We start from the raw sequence: 23,456 nt of genomic DNA, 5'->3' as shown, positions 1-23,456 counted from the left end.
TAAGTTGTTTTGGTTTTTTTCTTGAAGTGGAGAGGTTTTTTCCTTTTCCATTTGTCCGAGAGCTCCAGACCAATCTGATTTCCAGAAAATTTTCTGTTTCAAGGGATGCTCATGCTCCCCACATGAAAAATGGTGGCAATTGTTTGGCTAGGATCCTAGATAAAAGGAAGTTGCTGCATGTTTATTCTTAAAATATGCATGTTCCCTGAAAATAGCAGTGGCTATAATTTGTTCACTAATGGGTGAAGTATAATGTGTGTTAGATTTGTTTTTCATGTTTGACTGCTTAATATTAGTTCTTCAGAGGAAATCAGCTAGAAGGAGGGTGGCTGTGCTCTTTTGAAACAGCACCTGTCCTGTGCAGTTCTCAGCATGGAATTAGCGTGGCTGCCTCCAAGTCCATAGTGCTAACACAAAGCAAGGAAGGGATTAAGGAAGGAGGGAAAAGGCTAAGTTCAGATATAAAAGAGCATACTTTTTGTGGCCTCTGCAAGTTCACAGTGTTATTCTTTATAAGCCTAAATGTTTTTGGCAGTAATTAAATAGGCATCAATGAGACACTGCTAATGTTTTGTTATCTGTATGCATTTCAGGACTACAGTAGTAGCAGCTGCTGCCTTTTTGGATGCCTTTCAGAAAGTGGCTGACATGGCTACTAATACACGTGGTAAGCAGATGTGTCAATATTGAGTTTAACAGAATGCTGTGTGGTTTATACCATTTGTAGTAATAAAAAGAAGTCTTGTTACATTGACAAGCAGATCTGTGAGACATCTGTTAGATGGACTTGCACGTTGAAAAAGTGGCACGTGAAAAAGGAAGTTGTCTTTACTGAAAAAAAACTGCTGGAAACCTGTAATTTAAATGTGTCATCAATCATGTGAACACTTCTTAATTACCATTTGAATTATACTTTGATGAATAATATTTTAGAAAGCAAGATTTACAGAAATCTGTATTCACTGACGCCTCTGTACCTTGTGGAAATGTAAAAGGCTTGATACTCAGCTGGAATAAATAACTGGGGGGCTGCTGGAGACAGAGCAGACACTGGCTGATCTGTAGCCTTCAGGGTCTGCCAGTAATGATGACAGTGACCTGTACTTACATCTTTGAGCAAAGACTTTGCTTGTGCTTCCTCTTTAAGTCTGATGTTCTTGCTCAAACGGAATTTTCCTGGGCTGTGGCCTTCTCTGGGTAGCAGTCTCAGCTTATTGGTGAGTATGGAGAGCCAGAATAGTGCAGCTGGCATTCTTTCCAGCCTGCTGAGTTGGAAGGAGACAAAAGGCTGCTTCTCTCTGATGCTGGATGCCCAGTGACCAAGGCATCATGTGCAGATGTCCCTGCAGTGGTGTAGGGCATTCCCCATGGTCACTGTCCTTGGACTGCTGCTGAAGAGTAAATCTAGAGCGTAGATAAATCACTGCTGAGGGAGCAGCTCTTGGTCAACTCTAACCCTAAAGGTCTTTTCCTAATGTGCTGTTGGCATTTGCCTTGGAGAGTAAGAAAGTAATATTGCTGACATGAAGGGTGTTCATTGCCATTAGCAGAGTGCAGGCTCAGTCAAACTTCCCTTACCTCTGGCTTACAGGAGGAGCAGCAGCTGCTGGAGTGAGTTCCAAGTCAGAATGACAAGAGGAAAAAATACTTCTTTTTCCTGTCTAAAGCTAATATTTACATTCTGATAAGAAGTTCCTCATTATATGCATACCTCCTGTAAATTATAGGTAATCCACTCACATAAAATAATAAGCATGACAGAAAGTGGAATAAACTAAGGAAGAGACTCAAGGAAGAACTTCACTTGGATTTCTAACATGTCCTTCCTTCAAGCATGTTCTTTTCCCTTTCTTCTGCTTTCCCCAAGGGGAAACAAAGTAAACGACCAAAATCCTTGGGACTTGTCTTCTGGCTATGCTGGCAGGCTTATAGGGCTTCCATTGAGATACCAGAATGACTGAAACTTTTCCCACTCTCAAACAAAAATGGCTTGTGTGGGTTTTTGAAGGGTATTTTGCACTTTCTGCTGTGTCGTGTCTTGTCTCTTATCTCTTCCAGCACATCCTTTACAAAAGGAGCTCTGTGAATCCAGGCATGCCAAATTTGTATAGCTCCTCTGTTCTGCCTTCTGCCTTCCCTGACTGAAAGGATAGAAGGGAATTTTGGTTTTATTTTTAGAAAGTGATGTTCTGGGCAGTGAATCAAAACCCCAAGTTAGCTGGTGGTTCTGATCTGTCACCCAACCCAACTTCCATTTATTCCCATTCAGGTTTATCTCTGAGGTTGCACCTTGCTCCTTTAACAAATACTGATCATTCTGCCTTGCTGTGGGCAGGGTAAACACCTGTCCCCAGGGAAGGTGATGGCAAAAATCCATATGACTTATGAGGGCACAGTTCAATAAAAACATATTTTGCCATCAGTTTTAGGAATTCTAAACTGAACAGAAAAACTGAAAAACTTAATTGGTTTTTTTTTTCTCTGTAATGGGAATTTTAACTGGCTCTCAGTTTTCCCTTTGAGTGGTTACATAAAGTGAAAAATCCTTTCTTAAATTTTCCCTGTTACTTACCCAGTATATAAAATTATGTATCTGATTGTCCAGTCAGACATCTGGCTGTGTTTCACCCTGTTTAGAGAGTTAACAGATAAACCAAAGTTTGCAGTTAACAGATTAACCAAAGTTAGACAAAGTCATGTTCAGCTGCTGGGGATAAATGAGACTGGAGCAGCACTTCCCGTGACAAAGGCAGGGAGGTTGGTATATTTTACGTCATGAGCCTGGTTTATCATTGCATGAGCCAAATGCTTCCTCTGGGAACTAACTGTGCATGGAAATGCTGGAGCAGGTGCCTGCTCTGGAGGGACAGTGTTAGTTCCTTGTAGGATGACTGAAGTGTTGTGAAGCTGGTGCTGCCTTTAATTTGTAATTGCTTGTAGTTCTACAGAAAGTGGCCTGTTATTTTAAGACTCATTGATCTAGCTGATGGAAGTGTTTTATCAGTCAACAGAAGAACTCTGGCTACTCTTTAATCAGTTTGCAGCAGCATTAGCTTTGGAAGAAGAAAAAGTGTTTGCCTGGGTATACATGTGTACACACAGACAAGGGGAGACAATCTCCTTTCAGTCACCCAGTGTTCAAGAATGAGAGCTTATTTCCATCATTGCCAGTCCCTGTTCCAGCTGGCAGCCTTACCTTGGGTGCCATTACTGCTGTTCCCAAGCACTGTCTCTGCTCTTCTGCTGCATTGTTCTCTCCATGCCATTTACTTCCTTCTAATCCTGCAGTGTTAATCTTCACGTTCCCATCTGGAGCTCAGAAGGCATAATTGGAGCTCTGCCTGTGGTCAAACCTGATCGGATGAGTCAGATAACCTGTACTTTGCTGTATTTTTTCCCTTTGTAGCTTCTGAAGTAGGAAAAGCCCTGAATGTGAAGTACCTGATGTTTTGTGGTGACTCAATACACAAATGAATTCCCAGCCAGCTCATTTCAGCTTTTGCTTCCTCCTTTGCTGTCTCTCCATTTTGATGTGCATCAACCCAAAGCTGTCTCTTTTTTCCTCAGTTTAGTTCCCTTGGTTCAATGCTTTGATTTTAACCTGACAAGGGAAAACACAGGGAAATTAGTTCTGATGCATGTATCAACAAAATGTTAGATTTCTGTGGGTCTGGTCATCTGAGAATCATCATTTGAATGGGGGAGATTAAGTTATGTTGCTAATTTAAAGTCATGCTAGCTGTATAGCAATGTGTGCTGGTTTTGCTGGCATCAGAGATTCTTGAAAACAAAATTCCTTTAGATGTTTTGATTTTTGAGCTCTGACAAAATAGAGACATCTATGTAGCAGTTTTTGTTGTTCAAGCTGCATCTGTTTGGCATACAGCCCAGGAGAACTTGGTAGTCTGCAGTGGAATCTGTATTATCTCTCACTATGATTATTAAAGAGAATGCTTACAAAATGTGAAATGAATGAGGTGCTTCAGGGTACCTTTAAATCCTTAATATGCCTTAAATAGTGTAATAATAACTCTTGAATACCTTAAAAATGAAGTTTCCTTTTGGGGAGATGTGTGCTCATGAGTTTTAGTTCAGGCTTTTCTTATATGGCTTGTTTCTTGCAATATTTGAAATTCTGAATGTTTTTACCTTCATCAGTTCTAGCTGAAGCATGGAAGAAATTTAAATCTAATTTAATTTTATTTCCATTTACCTGATTATTTGTGCAATAAAGAAGACAAGAACTGTGCATCACAAATACCGTGTTTATATGTGATATATGTTCAAGTTGGCTTTCAACAGTATGTAAAAGAGTGTGTGTAAATTGCTTTGCTTTTTGTATGGTAGTCTTCTTCTGCCTCTGCTGCATTTGAATGTCCTTTGTAGATAAGTACTAGAGCTCAGGAACTTGGAAAAGTAGGTGTGAAAAGTAACTATCCTCCTTGTGTTATGGGGGAGATTAATGTGAAGATATGCACGCTTCTTATGTATCCACTTAATTCAGCGTCAGCAGCTTCCCAATAAAACCCTGCCCCAATCTTGCCTACCTGCACAGGTGTAAATTAAAATTTATGGAAAGATGATCAAAAAGCTTTGATTTACCCAAGCTTAAAATTGATCTTCAAAGTGAGATTGTTAATGAGGCAGCTGATACTCAAGTCTTGTGGTTTTCTGTTTTTCATTCATATTGAAGGGTTTTGCATATACATAGGTGTGCTTGATATTAGCAGATTAGTTAAATCACTTCAAGAGGATGTCAGTGAATCACACAGCTTTCTCTGGCCAGCTGCATTCCATGGATTGTAATGCTGTTTGAAGTTCCCTCTTTGCAAATGCTACTAGAGGTATATTCTCCCTGCCTTTGGTAATTCTGACATCTAGTATGTTTTCTATCTCTTTCATTTTACAGATATCTGAGAGGATTTTAAGGCCATGCAGAGTTGCAGGAAATTCCCCTTGAGTAGGAGACCCTTTCTGCTGGACTGAGGGTTTTGTGATCAGGGAGGACACTGTGGGTAGTCAGCCAGCTACCAAGGGACACTGAGTAGATTTGGAAGCAAAACTCAGTTTGTGTCTGCATGGCATGCAGCAGCAGGGACCAAAATCAGCACAGTAATTTTAATGTTCCCCTGTTGAGGGGCCGGATATATCAGTGTGGAAGAAGTGCTACATTAAAGTGCCTGCACTTTTTTCAAGCCTCATTAAATTTCAACAGCACACAAAAATGTAAATATGATTTAACACTTTTACTTATAAAATTAAATTTGATTAATATTTGTGAGTGACTACGTCAGGTAGCTCTTCTGTAGCACTACTCAGGGACTGCTCTTCATTTTTAATAAGTTAAAATAGTACCTCTTCTGCAGATTGGTGTTCCTGGTCAGACTCTGCATCCATGTTGTTCCAGGCAGTGTGTAAGCACCCCTTCAGACACCCTTAGTCTGGGTGATCACTTGTTATTTTGGCCAGGATCTATATGGTATGTACTGAAGTGGTTTCCCAAGGTGCACACAGTGTTGCAGGGCTGGGATTATCTTTGGTAATTCTATGAGCTCCCAAGTGAGTGTGTTTAGGCCTCCTGAACCAGGACCTTGCTCACTGCAAATAAGGCAGAGTGGGAGCCAAGGTAGGGCAGGGTCTTGGTGCTACAGCAAAATGTAATGAACAGTGCTGGAGGGTGTTTTCTATTGGTTTATTTATTTTCATGGAGGAAAAAAATAGATGGAACAGAAGTGAAGCTTGGAGAGGAGAAAGACATCACCGTCTACAGCAGCAGACATACAGCTGTATAACATTTTGAAATGAGCTGCTTTGCTCCTGGCTATGGACTGGGGAGATGTGATGGTGATCTGTGCCGAATTTCAGAGTGAAAACAAAGCTGGTCACAAGAGGAAAGGGATTCTCATTGTCCCATTCCTTCATCTGACTCCTCTTTAATTTCACATGCTCATACTCAAATAGCAAAACCTTTGTTAAGCTTCCTGTCAGTTAAGATAAGACTGTCATAAGTACTTATTCTCCAGTGGAGTCTTTGAAGAAAAATAATACAGTCCAGTCTTTTTCTTTGTGGATTTTCATATACAAAATAAGCAGGAAGAAAAGTATTTAAATGAGCCATTCAGTCTTCCATTATGTTTTCATGAAGATGATGCAAAATGCAGGACCAAAATCAGAATCACTGGCAGATAATTTTGAAGCTGGATGTATATTACATATCTGTTGTGTTTGGAGAAGTGGGACTTGGATATTCTGCTTAACAACAGCTAAAACTACAAATCACAAAGGCCATGTTGTGCTATTCACTATTTCTGTGTTCCCATCTTTCTCTAGACCAGTAGCAAATGCCAGTCCATATTTGTCACCAAGTGTGTCACCCTGAGAACTCTGTTTCTGATGTGAGCCCCTTTGGCTGGAGCAGTCAAAATGGGGTGAACATCTAAAATGCTCAAACACAAGGGAAGTGGTTTGGTTATTAATGACTAGATTTTGTATTTAGGGGCTTGAAAGGGCTGCACTGCAAGTAAAACATGGCCATTGTCTTTTCTTTGGAGAAGTGCAGGCACTGCCGCTTAAAAAAATATTATGCCTTATTTATGCCTTATTTTTCTTAAGGTCAAGACAAAATCTAGCTCAGGGTCATTGACAACATTTGTGCTGATTTATCCTTACCTAAGGAGTAATATTCAGGGCAAAAGACAAAAATAATTGCTATAATAACTTACATAGATGTCCCTTTGTACAGTGCAGAGAGTGACACAGGAGTGGAGTTTGCATTTGCCCTACAACCCAGTATTTTTTTGAGCTTGCTGAGGTGCTGAGAGACTGAAATGTTGTTAGGAAAGGGTGTAAAGCCACCAGGTGATTGTGTGGGCTAAATAGAAAATTTGAATGCAGGACCTGCTTCTATGAGGGGGGGAAAAAAGGGCGAGGGAGGAAGAAGCAAACAAACTTCTTTAGTACCTTGTCCAAGGAGTGGGCTGGTGTGTTAAGATAGCAGGGACTGGACTTTTTTCACATGACTGGATGTAAGTCTGCTCACTATCATCTGAATTGGAAATCTTTGGGACTGTGGGGAGGGGGAACAGCTCAGAGTTAATTTTTCATACACTTGGTTGTGGTTCTTTCTCTCTCCTTACTTATACAGCTGTGTTGCTTTTAGGAGGGTAGAATATCAGATCCTAGTTTTTCTGCAGGCTTGTGATGGATGAATTGATTGTTGTTTCCAGCTGCATTATGAATTTATATCTCTGTGGGCATCTTCACACAGAGCACCTACACTTCAGTAACTAAATACTGGTTTTGTAGCTGCAAAGAATTTTCTCAGTCTTGGCAACAGAACCAAACTTTTAATGTCTTAATCATCGAGTTTGGGAAGTAATGAGGATGAATTGTAAGTGGCTTTAGGATTTCCTTCAGATGATTTATTAGTTTAGAGTCAAAGATGCAAAAGCATCCTTTTGATGATGGGATGTGGATTTGAAAGTGGAGGCTGAGGTTTTGGTTGGTGGTTGGTTTTCCCAGTGTAGCACATGTTTCTGTGGTGGGAGATCCCCTTTCAGGCTAATTCAAGCAGCCTTTTGATGTGATAAATTACTAGTTGGCACATAGTTACAATCCTGTAGTAATCACAACAAGGGAGTTGTTGCAGCTCTTACTTATTTATTTTTAATCTGTCACCAGCTGGATAACAAAGGTAGCTGAAGATCTGCTCTCATAGAGTTTTATTTAGTATCTTTTTTTATTTGCTAAACCAGAGAAAGGGAAGTTCTGTGGCATGGGAAGAGAATTAGAAAATCAGTTCAGACTAAGCAGGGTTTCTGTGAAGTAGGGTAGAGCTTCTTGCCTCATGGACCTTGCCCATAACAGCCTGTGGAGGCTGCAGAGCAGTTGCTGAGCTTCTGTGGCCTCGTGCTTTGTGCCTCACAGCTGCCTGAAATGCAGTTTTGGGGGTTGTCCTTTTGGTGATCACCTCAGTGGTGGCGGCCTAGAACACATGTGTTGGGGAAGTATCAGATTTGGTGCTGTCAGATGGCTTCTTGCAAACTCTCCAGACCTGGGGGTGTGAGGGGGGACTGATCAGAGTCCTGCAGTTCACCTCCTTGCACCCCAGTCCACATGTCCTAAAACCACTTGTGACCTTCCTTTGTATCAGCAAGGTAGTTTGTGCAAAGGCTGTGATATAAATGTGTGCTTTCACTTGGGGTGTCTTCTCCAATTCCCTCAGTCTGTTCCCACCCTGGCTATACAAAAACTGTGTTTGTTTCTAATGATATGAGAGAGCTGTACAAAAAGTGAAATTACAAGCTGCAGCAGACTAATTGTGAGTGGAGCGTCCATAACAATGGACTCCATCTAATCATTAACAAAAGCAGTGACAAAAGTCATTTTCAGAAGCAGCAGTGACATTTGCATTGTCTAACAGGTTTTTTTTTTGCTCTCCATAATTCAGGCTGCCTCCCAGAAGGATGCTCTTCCACACATTTTCGTAGGTGTCAGGCCCGTAGATCGTATGTGTTCACTCTGTGTGTGTCCATGCAAACGAGTGTGCTGCTGCCAGGTGATTTACTCTGTGATATGATTCATCTCATGTTTGCATACCTGCTGCTTCTTGGGAAGCAGTGCATGTTCATGGTAATAATGAGGTCTTGCTTAAAAATAGACCAGCTTCCTTCATTTTCTTGTCCTTCTGTTTGCTTGATGATTTGTCGGCTGTTGCCAGCACAAATGTTTGTCCCTGTTGCTGTGCAAGCTGTTCACCCCTTCCCTCCTCCCTTCATGTTAGTTTTCTTAAGTGAAGCAGTTCCCTGCTCTTTTCTTCCCTGGTTGATATAGTAAAACCTGCCCTGTTCAGGCTTATAGGCTCATTTAGAAAGGTGAGGAAGAGTCCCCAGAGGTTGTTGAATTTCAGTAGAAAATTCAGTTCTGCCTGGGACAAGAAGTGAATTGTGCTGTGTATCTTCCTCTTCCTCCCACGCATGATGGAGTCCAACCTGTAGAACTACTTCTGAAAAGTTAGAATAATATTACCTTATTGTTTCATTTCAGGGCTCAGAGTCTTCCCTCTTGTCTCTGTGCTTTCTACAACAGTTTTTTTTCTACAAATTAATCTGTGATCTGCCTTCTATTCAGGTTGCTTTTTTGGACAGGGTGGAGAAGGAAAGGAAGATGGGCTGTTTCCAAAGAAGCCCTGGGTTGTGACCTGACAGTACTTCCTGTAAAATGTTTGGACTGTCTGTACTTACATACATGCTTAAATCTTCCTGCTGCTTTGCAGTTCGTGCTTGTTTTGTTGTTTTCACATGGGCTCCTTGCATGTAAAAATGAGTACGTTTTCCAGTCTAATGAAGCCACTGAAAAATGCTACCACCTTTCCAGCATCCATTCCAACTCAAAGCTTTGTGGAAACCACTTCAAAACTCGGAGCAGTGGCAATTGTGTGCGTGGGCACGTTCATCTGCAGTGTCGTGGAGTAGAAGAGGTCTGAGTTTGTACAATCAGCCCCTGCAATTGTTGTGAAATTCTCCTCTCCCGCAGCATTTATTACTATGTAAAATTGAAATCTGCATGATTTCCTGCTGTGAGCGCCTGTGCCAAGGGACTGGTTTCTATAGTAACTAATATCAAGGAGCTGGCTGGGACTTCAGTTTGGAGCAGTATTTGAGCCTGTTCTGCAGTTCAGCGCAGCCCTGTGTGAGTACTTGATGGATGACAAACAAGCAGGCAGGTTTGTGGCTGCCATTACTACAGTAGTGGTGCTGTGCACCTCGGTGTGTACACTGAGGGCTAAAAATAGGATTTTGCAAAATGGAGCTGGAGGTGAGGAGGGGGGATGTCTTTTTCGCTAACACCACTCCCCTCCCTCGGCAGAGCTGCCAGATGGAAGCACTGAAGAATACATAAATGAGTGTTTGTCCTGGAGTCACTTCAGCCCACCCCAAAGTGAAAGATAGGCCTGGGAACTGGGTCCATTTTCTCCCAAGAGTAACAGCCATTGGTATTGCCATTACTCTGTTTTGAGGCAGAGCTGGTGTTTGTTCTGCTGAGCATGATAAATAGCATTGCTAATGTGTTTTTGTCTGCAGGACCAGCTTCTGCCCTTACTTAGTCCCAGACACACCTGCTAAATGTATTTGATTTCGCAGGGTTAAGCAGTGGTGGGAGTGTTGATGCTTGGCTTACAGAGGCTGTAGGCTTTCAGGGTGCCAGGCAATATGCAAAGCCTGATTTGCACCATTTACAATTTGTCCAGAATTAGTCCAGGGGTCAGGTGCATGAAAATGAAACTGACTCTTCTATTTATTCTATCTTCACTTCTAAAATTTGAATAATGTGGTGGAGGTGAGAAAAGAATGCAGAATGGTGCTTGCTGTCCTCTAAGTACAGAAACTGGACTTAGGCAGGCAGCAATGGTTTGGTCTCTTTTTTTCCCAATCCCAGTTCTCCAAATTGTGATGAGATCAAGCCAAATCTGTAAAGCAAACTTGGGGCATTGATGAAATAGTCTGAAGTGTGAAGATGTCATTTTGTATGATTGAAGGTTGTTTTTCCTGGCTGTGCTAGAAAAGGAGATATATTTTAGATATGCTTGTCTTCCAAGCCCTCTTCCCCCAGAAGCCAAGCATCTCTGAGGAGAGGGTGAAGTTGTATGTCCTGTGTACCTGCAGACATGGACATGTGTGCACACAAGGAGTGCCATTTGCTCAGCCAGCTCAAGGGGAGCCTTCACTAGGCCACCCTCAGAGCAGCCTCTTACTCATTTGGTGTTTGGGGATGCTGGAGCAGGCTGAGGAAAGTGAGTGTAGAGAGGAGGAGCTGTATGGTGGAAAAAGAGGAGCTGGGTGTGTTGTGCTGAGAATATTTAGAGGACATCCAGTACATATCCATGAAGAAGTGAGGGGTTTTATTTAGAAAAAAAAATCCTTTCAGACAGGTCATCTTTTATATTCACTGTTTACGTATGCAAGTCCATAGTAAAAGTATTACAGTGATTTTAAAAACCCCAATAAATGACTGGATTAAACTATTTGCGTCAAGAGAGTAATGATGCATTCGAATAATCTGAGAGAATTTGGCACTGAGATATGACCAGATTACAGTTTGAGATCTAGGATTGGAAACTGTCATTTAGGACTATAATGACTCATGATGCTGGGAAATCATCTTCACCTTTGTTCTTGTGTAGAAGTTAAAAAAAATCTCCCGTTCTTTCAAACAGGTACTAAGCAGAGTTCTGAAATGAGAATCTTAGAGTAAGGCTTGGTTACATTTACACAATATAGTGATGGAAGTCCAGAACATTGAGTTGTTATAAATAAATCAAATCCCAAGTAAATTTAGTAAATACTTTAAGTGCATATTGTGATGGATTATCCCTGTTTTCAATGCTTGTTCATTTTCTGCTAGCTTGCAAAATCACTGGAGTCCAGCAGAGCACATTTCTGTTGATGCTGTTGTGGCTGTATCCATGTTAAATCTAGGTTGTGTTGCATGGAGAACAGCAGCTCTGTGTGAGCGTTAGTCACTTTGGTTCAAAGGTAAAGAGTTCATGTGTAACTCTTATGGAGCTGCTGCAGAGGCAGAGCCTTGGTTATGAATGCAGCCAAGGGAATGTTTTAGCTATTAAGCTGAAATGTAGCTTGCTGCTGGGGAAATGAGTGTTGTGCTGAGTGTGTACTGTGATGCAAAGCCCTCCCCAGACTGTTGGGTTCAAGTGCACAACGTGTGCTCAGGACAGATAATTGATTTAGACGAACAGATTTTAATCTTTCATTGTGAGCTTGAGGCCCGCTTCACTCAGAGCTATAAACTCCATTTTTCTCAAGCTGCACTTTCACAAGTGTTTTAGCTGTTCTGTCTGAAGTGGCTGCCTGCTTTCAGAGACTTTGTTCTTCACAACATGTTTTCTTTGTTGGCAACCTTACTAATTTAACATGGCTTTCAAAATTAGGAGTGGGAGAAAAAGCCGTGTCCATGTATATTCCCAGCTAGGGTGAAAGTACTAAACTTGTGTGCATCTCTAGAGACAATGAAGAAGCTGGTTGAGATGTTATTTTAGGGTGACTTTATGCACAGTGTAATAAAGCTTAAAGTTTAGATCTGAGTATTTTAAAGCAAATTATAAAGTAGTTGTTAGAAGGAAGTTTTCTTGTTAAGGCTTTATGTAGGGTTAATGGGGTCTCCCACAGGAAAAAAGCCAATGCCTTCAGAAGAGCAAACAACCACCCATCTGCCCATGATGAATACTGCTAAGGGATTTTTGAGCCTAAGTGGCAAGAAGTCTGTCCTGTCCTCTTAGGCTGGTTAATAAAGGTTAAAGCTTGGTCAGTTTAAGAAATTCATCTATTCAATATCCTTTCCAAAGCTCCTTGTTTCCAATGTTTACTGTTGCCTAATCTGTTTAAATTGGTCTGAATTTCAGCCTCTCTAGAGTTCAGTTTTTCAGGTCATGATCATCATGGATAAAGCAATGTATGCTTTCTTGTTAATGCTTAACTTTTGTTTACTTCAAGTTAGTCAGTTTGGTTTCAACTTATTTTCATGTGTGATTTTTTTTTTTTGGTCAAAAAAGGAAGCTGAACTCAAAATTCATGCCTTCTAGGTGTACCTATAAGGTGAAAGATGTATGAATAACTTTCTTTAAGAGAAAAGGTCTCTTAGATGGAATATATTCAGCATATCAAAAGCTTCTTGTGACCAATGGGACTAAGCATTAAACATTGATGATGCAGCTTTAAGTTGCATGGAAACAAACTGGGGCAAGTCAGTTCATTTTACCTTTGATTCACTGCTTCCAGCCGTGAGGAAAGGTTGAAGGGACACAAGGCAAACAGGAGTCTCTTCCTTTAGCTCTGTCTTGTGATGACATATTTTGCCTCAAACAATAGTTTCAGTAACTAGATGCACAAAATTCATAATTTATAAAATTTAGAATATTTCTTTGTTTTTTAAAAGCAAGCAATATGATAACAGCAATTTACATAATTGCAATGATTCGTAGTTAAAGGGAGATCTAGTTCTGTTTAAAGGGAGAATAAAATAAAGACTTCCAAGAATAATCCTGGTTTGTAGAGGTTTTGACATCCCCCTGGATGGAGGTGTGAAGTGGTAGTTTGACCCCCAAGGCTTGGATGTCAGGCACATCTATTTTATATGACCTGTCTATAGCAATGAGAATTTCTTTTGATGTTAAGATCTGCAAAGATTGTTCAGGTTACTTGGAGGGTGAGATGGTGCTTTGGAGATCTGTGTGAGATGCCATGTAATTCCTGGAGAGTACCTGCATTAAAAATGGAGGGTCTGTATTTCCTGGTACCTAATTCCTTCTGTGATGTTATTTAGGATCCTAGATATGCTGCTTTGCGTGCCCACAACTATCCCAAAGCATCACTGGGAATGGACAGGTGGATATAGGTGGATAACTATTCACAGAATCTAGGAGGCAGCTAGAGTTGCCCACTTTCTATTTCTTTTCCTTTTTTGAAAGGAAGTCTGGGGTAACTTGTTTTCTGGTGTTTTGTGGCTCTGTCTGGATTTCCCTCTCTGGTACACTTAGTTGTGCTTTGCAGAGGGCATTGTTTGTTTTTATTGGAAAGAGGCTTACCTGTGGTTTTTTTGTTTTCAGCTTCTGTGGGTTTCTGTGCATTTTCCTTTCAGGCTGTGGCCCTGGTGGGTTTCTGTGCATTTTCCTTTCAGGCTGTGGCCCTGCATGTTCCCTGCAACATTTTCAGCATATTTGCATTAAGATGGCTGATTGGGAAATATGTGTATAGAACAGCCTCATTTTGCAAGAGGATTGGTAATAACGAGAGATGAGCATGATGCAGTATTGATTGGTTGAATGCGATTAGGTGTAACTGAGGTTATGCTATTCTTTTCTTGATCCCTGAAAACTTCCAGTGCTCTTCTTGTAGCACATACAGACCTTTCTCAGAGGTTGTAGAGGAAGGATTAAGGCAGACAAACTTGTTTCTGCCATGTAAAGAAGGTGTCAAACTAGACAATCCTGAAAGCCTTGTTTTTAAGGCTCCTCTTCCCTGGCCACATTAGTTCAGGGCTTAATTACACAATAATAAGATTTCTTACATGCAATATATTTGAACAAAGACTTCTCCGTGCAGCAATGAACACTTTGTTTGAAATAACTTACTCTCTCTTTTGTTTTCTCTTAACTTGTTTTTGATTTCAATTCTGCAGGTAGAGCTGCAACTCCTTTTAGGATATTTAAAAAGGTTCTACAGGGAGTTTGCTTTGTAGCAATAGTTGTCAAAGTCTTCTCACTAGTTTAAGCTATAATGAAACCCATTTAAATATTCTTATAAGGCTATTTTTAAACTCATTTATGCTGATGGAAGAGTAGGAGTAGAGTTGCTTTGGAACAAACATGAGGAACAGCATCCTTAGGTTTGATGGATATGTTCTCAATATAATTTATCAGCTAATTAATTCTGCTGGGGAAGCTTTCTGTGAAAGCATTAAACAGTGATGGCCTTGCATGATTTAAATATCTGTGAGCTGCTTTAGTATGGACAACTGGACAAAAACTGGAGAAAAAGTAGCTGTTAAGCTTAGAAAAAAACCTCTTGGGTTATCCTTGCTAATAGTCATGTACTGCACAATTCAGAGTTTTTTTTAAAAACATCTTGCATAAAGTATTAGGGTGAAGCAAGATCAGATCAATTGCCTGTACAAGAGACAAAACTATGTCCAGCTGATGTGAGACCTGTTCTTTGGTGAGAATGACAGAGTGAATGAATAGTGGGGACCAGTGGCTGCCATTTTAGGGTTTACTTATGGAAAGCATCTGGCCGGAAAGCCTCTCAGGCTCTCTGTCTCCCTTCCCTTTTGTTTCTTAGCCAACAGAATGCCTCCCTGTCCTACAGACAGAGAAGCCTGTCTGGCTTCATCTCTCTTCTCTGGTCATCTGCTTCACCTTGGTTTTGAAATATGTCTGTGCTGCTGACCACAGAAATAAAACTTGGCTTTGATTTGAGTTTCATCTTGCAGTGGCTGGTCTCTGTCTGTGGGAGAAACTGGACCAGGGCTTCAAAGCATCAAAGTGATTCACACCTCATTTTCTTTTTAAGGACCAGGAGGGCCATTAGATGATCTAACCTGATTATCTCTGGAGGGCTGGTCAGGGCTGAGCCTGCTGTGCTGGACACAGCCTGGCTGGGGCCCTGCAGCACAGAGAGCCGTGGGAACAGGCAGCATTTCTGCAGTGCAGGTGTGCTGGAAAATGCTCTGGGTGCATCTTCTTTGTATAAATATATATGTAGAAAAAAATTAAATCAAACTGCTACACATAAGACGTCTTGCTTGGATTTCTGAAGGAAATACAGATTTTGGGTTTGGTTGTGTCTGTCATCTGTGGGTTTTGCATAAAATTCACAGACAGGGAGAGATGGTCTTGCCTCAACACAGAGTGTGCAAGAAAACATACCACCTTCTGTAACATGACTGTCCTGGTGCTCATGGACTGCCTCAAGCCATGGCCTGGAGTGCAATGTCATGGCCAGGAGACAGTAAAGTGCTGTGGAGATTCTGGTGACTCCCATTTGGGGGTGGCTCACTGCAAGAGTTCAGGTGAAACTGCTGTGAAGAGAACTGCTTCACCCTTTCAGGACTTATGGCCTGTTCAGCACAGGGCTCCTGTGTCTCACACTGATGCTGGTGGCTGAAATCCTCTTCAGAACTGTCAGTTTTGTGTGCTTTTTCTTTCCTTCCTCTTGTGGATGGGAATTTCCCCGTGGCAATAATTCTATGCCCAAACTGCCCGAAGGTTACCCCTGCCTGGGGAATAAGCAGAGCTGTGTTGGTGGGAGCAGAGCCAAGAGTGGAGGCTTGCATCTTGATTTCCTGTGGACTTAGTTCATTAATGAAATGGATGGTGGTAGTAGTGGGTCACTTACCACTTGTGGTTTTTGCAGTTTTTGTCAGTGAGAGGAGACAAAAAGCCCAGCTGCAGCAGCGGTCATGGAAGCTGCAGGTGTGAGCTTGGCTGGAGAATGCCAAACTGCCATCTGTGGTGAGGCTTTGTGGAGATTTTTTTTGCAGGCTGTTTGCCTAGAAATAAGAGCAAGAATACAAAATAACAGGAGTTAACTGGAGATAGCTTTCCTCCAGTTTCTGCCACCTTGCTGGTTAGCCAGAAGTCTGTGAAAGTGTAAGAGTTGAAATTGCATCAGGCTCAAGAGATTAATGTTGGTGCATTCAATTAGGTGCAACATAATCAGTCAATCCTTTAGGTACTTTCTTCCCATGTTGCTTTAAGCAGTTTTGTCCTCTGCTCTCTAGAAGATGTGGAAAAATAGAAGAAAAGTTGCAGGTGTTACTTGAATAAAATAAATAAAAAGAAGAAAAGCAGCATTGCTTGCTTATGTGGTTAATACCCTTTTTTGTGCCTGTGCTCTGACATTTTAAAGCTAGATAAGTACAGTAAGTAACCATAAGCATTTTTTAAAAAGAAAAATGAAATGCAATGGTTGCCATAATTAAGTCAGAGATGTCCTGTACGCATTTTAAATTCCTAGTCCCCCTACACTGTTAAACTTTTTTGTCTGTTATGCAGCATGTCAGCTTGCTTACACAATGCCTTGGAGCTGCATGGATTTCCTCTCAGTGTGTGCAGAGTGGTTTATAGCAGCTAGGCATGTGTTGTGCTGACCAGGGAGATGTACTTGGAGCTGTGCTTTGGATTGCACAAATACCAGTTTCCAGGAATGGTCATGAGGATCAGCAGGAGGAGCTTTGAAGAGTGCGTGGGTGCAGCATGATCTTTGGCTGAGGAAAGCCCTTTGCTGGTGGCTGGGGGATCTGATGCTATTCTGAAATGCACAGCCTGAGCAGTTATTTTCCCAAACAGCTTCCTGGAATAACAGAAAGAAGGAATCTAAGCATGCTGTCTCTCCTCCTTTTTCTTCCTGATTTGCACTACAAGAGGGAGTTAGGCAGTGAGGAAAGTGGTTTTCTTTTAAAGTTGAAAACATTTGCATAGGGCAAGTTACATTCACAGCTGCCTACTTTTGAGAGTCTTTTTTTGGAAGTAGAAGCTTTAAGCAGCTGTAAGACCAGAAATGCAGTACAATGCATTAGCGATTGTGTTTGTCATTCTCATCTAGAGAGAAAATGTGCTGATTACATTCATTTCTTTTTTTAGCTGGAGAGAAATGAGATGCTGGTCTTTATTCAGCTAGCTTTGTGTATTTGCAAATTGCAATTTCAACTATCTGGGCAAAAGTGATGGGCACTTAACAATATAAAGAAGTTAATATCTCACTATCTCTTCATAGAGTTGATTGACTAGTCTTTTCATAACAATGAAATTTACATATTTATGAGCTGGTCTTAGACTTTGGGTAATTGTTTTATTGCATTAAATTTAATTATATCAACTACTGCTAGATGATTTTTCTTTTGGTAGAGGCTGAGAGATCTTCTATTTGACAAGACTTGAAAGAAATAACAGATGATTTTGCAACAGCTTGTTACTTGGTATTTTGATTTCCACTCTAAGCCATTTCAATTGGATGTGTCCACTATATTTGGAGTAAACAGTCTTAGCATTTTCAGATTTGCTAGTGCTTCTATGCAGCTGCCACACTGGCAGGGAATACTTTTGTTATTTGCAATAACATCTTAGGGTTGCTTGTTCCTCCAGCATACCAGTCTCATAGTTACTCTCTTTAGAGCCTGTCTTTGAGTGGTAAGCATTGTATTTTTGGTGTTAAAGTGATAACAGCTTCCTTCAGAGATGCATCTCTGGTTTGTATCCAATTCTTGTGACCTGGGCACTTAGTCTGTACCACAGGCTGCAGCCTTCCAGTGTCTCCTACATTCCCAATGGGTCATAAATCTACAGGTGGTATGACCTGGCACCTGCTGTAAAGGGACTGAAAATGAGCTCTTCAAGGCTTTGTTGAAAGGATGTATAGCTCCTGCAAGTTAGCTGATGGAAATGACCAGTGTGGTGCCTTCATGGATCTGCTGGATGAATTACTGTAATAAGCAGGAAAAATGGTGGAGCAAGACCATGTAAAATGGGGAGGATTGCAGCCTACCCATTATCCAGCTGTTGTCTCTCTGTGTGCAAGGTTTGAGAAGACAAGGAGGAAGAATGATCCTCCTCCCATAGGAAGCTGCTTCTGGCATGCAGGGACCTCTTTGTCAGTAAGCTGTGGCCATCCTAGTGGTCTGGGAGCTGGTTGGTCAAAGATGGAATTGCACAGGGCTACAGAGGTTTATGTCCCAGGACTGAGGCTCAGTGTTTTACTTTAAGGGGGATGCTCTGCAGAAAGTGTTAGTGCTAGACCCAGACATCTGCCCCGCTTTGAGCTTTGTCAAGGCACTGATCTTGTCAATTGCTAAATGTGCTGAAAACAAGATGAGGCTTAGACTGTGCTCAGAGCTGGATGAGGGGCATGGAAGCTGAGTGACAATGCAATTGCAGGTCATTAGTTGGAAGTTTCTAGTTAACAGTATGTTTAATGAACTGGTTGCAAGACCTGTGAAACATTGTGATTGCATCCTCAGCACTGAGTGTGGCTGGGCTTGCTTGAAGGAAGGAAAATCTATGTGTCTGGTACCATCAGAATACCAGCTTGAGAGCCTTTCCCTCCTCTAATTCTTGAGACGTTTACACCACAGAGGTAATCAAAAGCATACAGATTTAGTCCAGAGCATGATTTCCTTTAATCCATTACATTTAAGGCATCACTGTTTGTTTCTATTAATGCAATGCAAAACATGTGTCTTGCAGTTTTTCAGTAGTTCTTACTGGTACGAGCATCTCTAATAGCTCAGACATATTTCATTCAAGTTAAAATGTACAGGGGCCTGTTTATAAAGCTCCAGAGCCAGGTTTATGGCACAGACACTGACTGAGGCTACTTGTTAATTTTTAGAGTGGACTGATATTTAGTTCTTAGTTCCTGTGAATAGGGTTTTTTCTTAGCTAACCTCATTTGAGTGGAAGTGAGAGATTGGGAGAGGAAAAAGAAACGGGAGGGTGTTCACATTTTTTGGGGAAATGTTTTTCAAAAACCTTAAAGTTACATGTAGTAAATGATACACTATAATGCACATATATAAGCTGCATTTTTGTAGTTGCTGGAATAAACACAGATGGCTGTGACCCTTTGAGATGAATATTGCAATCCTAAATTTAGCACTTCCTAATTAAGGAGCCTCCCTTGCTAATTTGCACCACTGAGTGGAATAAGGGCTGTGCAGTGAAAATGTGTTCCTTAAAATTTTGCAGAACTGTTTGTGCCTCTGTGATGCTGTGTGATATTCTATAGAAGACTCAAGTGAATCAGGAGGGTTTCTGGGGCAGCGTCCTGGTGTTCAGGGACATCCCAATGCAAATTCTTGAATTCATCATATATTTTGATCTTTATCCTTGGATGTTGTATGTTCTTAATTTGATGGCAAATAGAATTTTCATGTATGCAAAAGAGATATTAATGTGGTATGTAAATGAAAAATTATAGGAACAGAAACTTTATTGGTTGCTTCATAAAGTATTTTTCTCATAAACATTATTGGCAGAAGGTATTGCGAATTTACAACTACAATGAGGAATTTTACTACACCCCCTTTAGCATACTTGGAAGTTGTTTTATGGCACATCAAGTCAATTTTCTGGACCTATTAATATCTTCATTTTTATAGAGGACAGAATCATACAATCATTTAAACAGGAAAATACCTAGGATAATCTAGTCTAACCATAATGTTCAGGTTTTGTTTAAATTTTTATCTCTCTTGAGGTCTGATGACAGGATGTATTGTTTAAAAGTGACAGTGCTTGATTTAAATATAAAATAAACCTTCTACAAAATGGCTACCATGTAGCTAACATAAAAGTCAAAAGCAAGATACTCTGCTAATTCAGACAGGATTTGTTCCTGCATATTAAACAAGCTGAGAACAGGGACAAAATAACTTGTTTTTCAGCTGGTGTACTAAAAATAGGTTTTTTATTGTTGTTGGCTTCAGAATCTCTTCAGACTAATGATGGTCAGACAAAATGTAATGTAAGTATTTAAGTGAATAAATAATCTGCCAGAGTAGTAATACAGCACATCCTATCAGTTCCATGTTTGTATTGCTGCAGCTTCAGGTGCAAAATTTATTTTTTTAATGTATGCTCATTCTACATATCTTTTTCCAAATCTATGAATTGATACAGCACATCTGTGCTACTTGAGAACAAAAAGTATGAAGTCATAGTCCCATAAATAGCTTGTAGGATGAAAATGCTGAAGACAGCCTTCTTTTCATCTCCTGTGGGTCTCTTGTACAGGACTCTGGAATCTTGGCTTTGATTCTTCATGCAGAGTCTTCACAATATCCACATCTGGGCTGTGAATGTAGCTGAGAACAGATCTGCTTTAGATCTTCGTGGCTAATAATAACTTCAAGAAACAAATGCTTCTAGCAGAAGAATGTTTGTGTGGTCTCTAAAACAGACCAAGTTAAGACAAAAAGGAGAATCCAGAGCATCCAAATAGTGCTGAACTGGTATCAGATGCCAGAGTTGTAAAAGGAATTTTCTCTCAATTGACAAAGAATTTATTTTTTAGCTTCGCGATAAATCCTCTCTGTCACAGTGAAAATTCCTGTCTCATCTTTCTTTTGTGATATCTGCATATTCTCCCAGATAATCTGCATTGTATTCAGCACAGTGTCTATTTTAAAAAGGGCATTTTGCAGAGCTTATTGTTTCCATTGTTTCCTTTTTTGTAATAACATAGTAGGTCCTTTTCACTAGCATACATTTTTAATCATATTTTCTTGGAAGCAGGATGTTATCTATTTAAATAGTGCTGTTCAGTGTTTCTTAATAACGGGTAAAAGATCAATCTGTTTTTAACTGGCAATTATTTTGACTACACCTGCATCTTGTAAAAATACCAGCAATACCTTAAATATGACTACATCAGGCACAGGAAAACCTCATAATTTAAATATTTGAGTAAACACATCAAGGACATTTCGGGTGGGAGGAAGAGAAAATTGATGGTTGGGCATTTTTATTTTTAAATGTCATGAGGGTTGTGCTTTGTTGTGAAATAGTGTCTAAAAAATGAGAGGAGGAAAAGAGATTGGCAACGTTTCCTCATTCTTCTGAGAGGAAGCAGCATCGCACAGCTGACCTGGGAGCGAGTGCCAGGAGATGACAGAAGTGTCTGGGGTTCATGCCAGAGGTGCTGTGCTCCTTGCAGGGGCTGAGGGGCAGGGAGAGGACCTCAGGATTTCCAGTGTTTGAGCAGAATAGGAAACAGGATTCAAGTGGACTTTTGAATGAGAGTTGGAGGAAGTCAAGGTGACAGCAACCTCACTGCAGGTCTCAACACTGACTTGCCTTGGTGTGAAGCTCGTCCTCGGTGCCTGAAAGAAGAGGAAAAAATCCTAGTTGGGTTTGAATGGTTTACACTTCCAGAGTTGTGGAGTTGGGGGTTTTTGGGGTTGCTTTTTTTTTGTTGTTGTTGTTGTTTTTTAATTGCAAGAGAGGAAACATTGGAATAGGCAATGCTTATAGTGGTCTGAGGTATTTCACATCACACAGTCCCATCACCACTGAAAACAGGCGAGTTTGACAATAAATTCATCCTTTCAGATTCGTGGAAGTTCATGTGCATCATTACGGGCTTGAGAGCTGCTCAGCAGAACAGGGCTTGGGGGTGCAGCCTGACAGCAGCTGAACATGGGCCAGAGTGTGCTCAGGTGGCCAGGAAAGCCAGCGGCACCCTGGCCTGGGTCAGGAATGGTGTCACCAGCAGGACCAGGGCAGGGATTGTCCCCTGTGCTCGGCACTGGTGAGGCCACACCTGGAGGGCTGTGTCCAGGTCTGGGCCCCTCAGCTCAGAAGGGATATGAGGGTGCTGCAGTGTGCCCAGAGAAGGGCAGTGGAGCCGGTGAAGGGTCTGGAGAACAAATCTTGTGAGAAGAGCTGGCAGTGTTTAGTCTGGACAAAAGGAGGCTCAGGGGACCTCAATGTCTCTACAGATGAAAGGGGTTTGTAGTAGATGATGGTCGGCCTCTTCTGCCATGTCTCAGGTGAAAGGATATGGGGAAATGGCCTTAAATTGTGCCAGGAAAGGCTCAGATTCTATATTAGAAGAAGTTGTTTCTTTGTAAGAGTGCTCAGAAATTGGAATAAATTACCCAGGGAGGATGTGGAGTCCTCATCTCTGGAAGTGCTCAGGAGCCATCTGGGTGTGACACCTGGGATTGGTTTAGGGGGTGACTGTGGTGGTGCTGGTTGATGGCTGGAGCACATGATCTTGAAGGTCTCTCTAACTTTGATGATTCTGTGAAAATCAAATCTGGCTCAATTGGTTCATGTGTTTTTAAAAAGTTTCTAAATAAAGATTTAAAATTCAAGCCTTAACGGGCCTTTTCCTGGGTTGAGCACGAGCTGATGGATGTAGTTCACTGCCCATGAGATGTGGCCTTACTAAGTCCCCCTTTGAGAGCATCCCTTGGTGCTGCACCTGTGTTTGCTGGTGCCATTTTTAGCAGTAAATGCCAATGCATAAAGCAGCATGAATGCCCAGTAAAACATCCTGGATCTTCAGTCTTTGGAGGAAATGCTGTAATTTAGTCTTTGTGGAAGTAAAATGTAAATCTGTAACTGTGTAATTAAAACTAAATAAAAATTTTGATTTCTCATTCCCTACATCCACACATCAGTAAAAGCTCAAAACCATCAACATTTTAAACAGGAGAGAAAGAGAGATTGAAAAGTTTCACATAACCTCATGTGGGGATGGAAGAAGTAAGAGTTAAACAGATACATGAATTTAGTTTTTAAAGAATTAAATGGCTTGTTTGTTCTGCCTTACTCATTTAATTATAGCAGTGTATTAAACTTCTTATTTGCAGTGAAATAACCAGTAAGAGACATGTTTAGGTTACATTTTTTCCAGAGACAAGTCCCTGCAAAAAAGTGTATTTGCTATATTTGCACACCCACATAGGTATAATAGGTGTCTGCTTTTAGTTTGGAATACTTGTTCAACAACCAAAAATAGGTTTCTGAAAACCAGAGCTTGAAGGGGAAGGCAAGGTTCACATCAGTCATGCATGGTAGTGTATTTGTTACCATACTGTATGACAAAGAATAAAAATTTTAGGGATTACTTTGGAGGATTCCCAGACACATAAAAGGAGGGTTCAATCCTTCTGCTTTGATGTAAACTCAAATTAATTTACACATTCCCATGAAACTTGGTCTCTTCCCAGCCTCCCCTTCAATATTTTGTTGGATCAGGAATCCTTGATATTTCAGTGAAGGGGGACTTTGGCATTTGAGGTAGCTGATTTTCAGTTTCTATTCTTCATATACATTTTATCAGGTAATGCTGAGGTGGCACAGTTAGTATTAAGAAGTGGAGGATTAGGGTGCAGTTGAGATTTCGCTGTCATTATCCATTTTCACATGTTGCAACCAG

At 40.9% G+C, this 23,456-nt stretch overlaps 1 protein-coding gene across 13 annotated transcripts in view; it reads left to right on the top strand.

The window, feature by feature from the left end:
* Positions 1-23,456, top strand: part of MTSS1 (MTSS I-BAR domain containing 1) — a 125,640-nt gene that overhangs the window by 19,156 nt on the left and 83,028 nt on the right. For all 13 annotated transcript variants that reach the window (XM_063173903.1, XM_063173994.1, XM_063173934.1 and 10 more), the window contains one exon: positions 594-667. In XM_063173903.1, the coding sequence (XP_063029973.1) occupies positions 594-667 (74 nt within the window). The remainder of the gene's footprint in view (positions 1-593; positions 668-23,456) is intronic.

Source organism: Melospiza melodia, chromosome 1, assembly GCF_035770615.1.
Source record: "Melospiza melodia melodia isolate bMelMel2 chromosome 1, bMelMel2.pri, whole genome shotgun sequence".
Classification (NCBI taxonomy): domain Eukaryota; kingdom Metazoa; phylum Chordata; class Aves; order Passeriformes; family Passerellidae; genus Melospiza; species Melospiza melodia.
The sequence above is the reverse complement of the archived record's forward strand: the minus strand, read 5'-3'. Positions and strand labels throughout refer to the sequence as shown.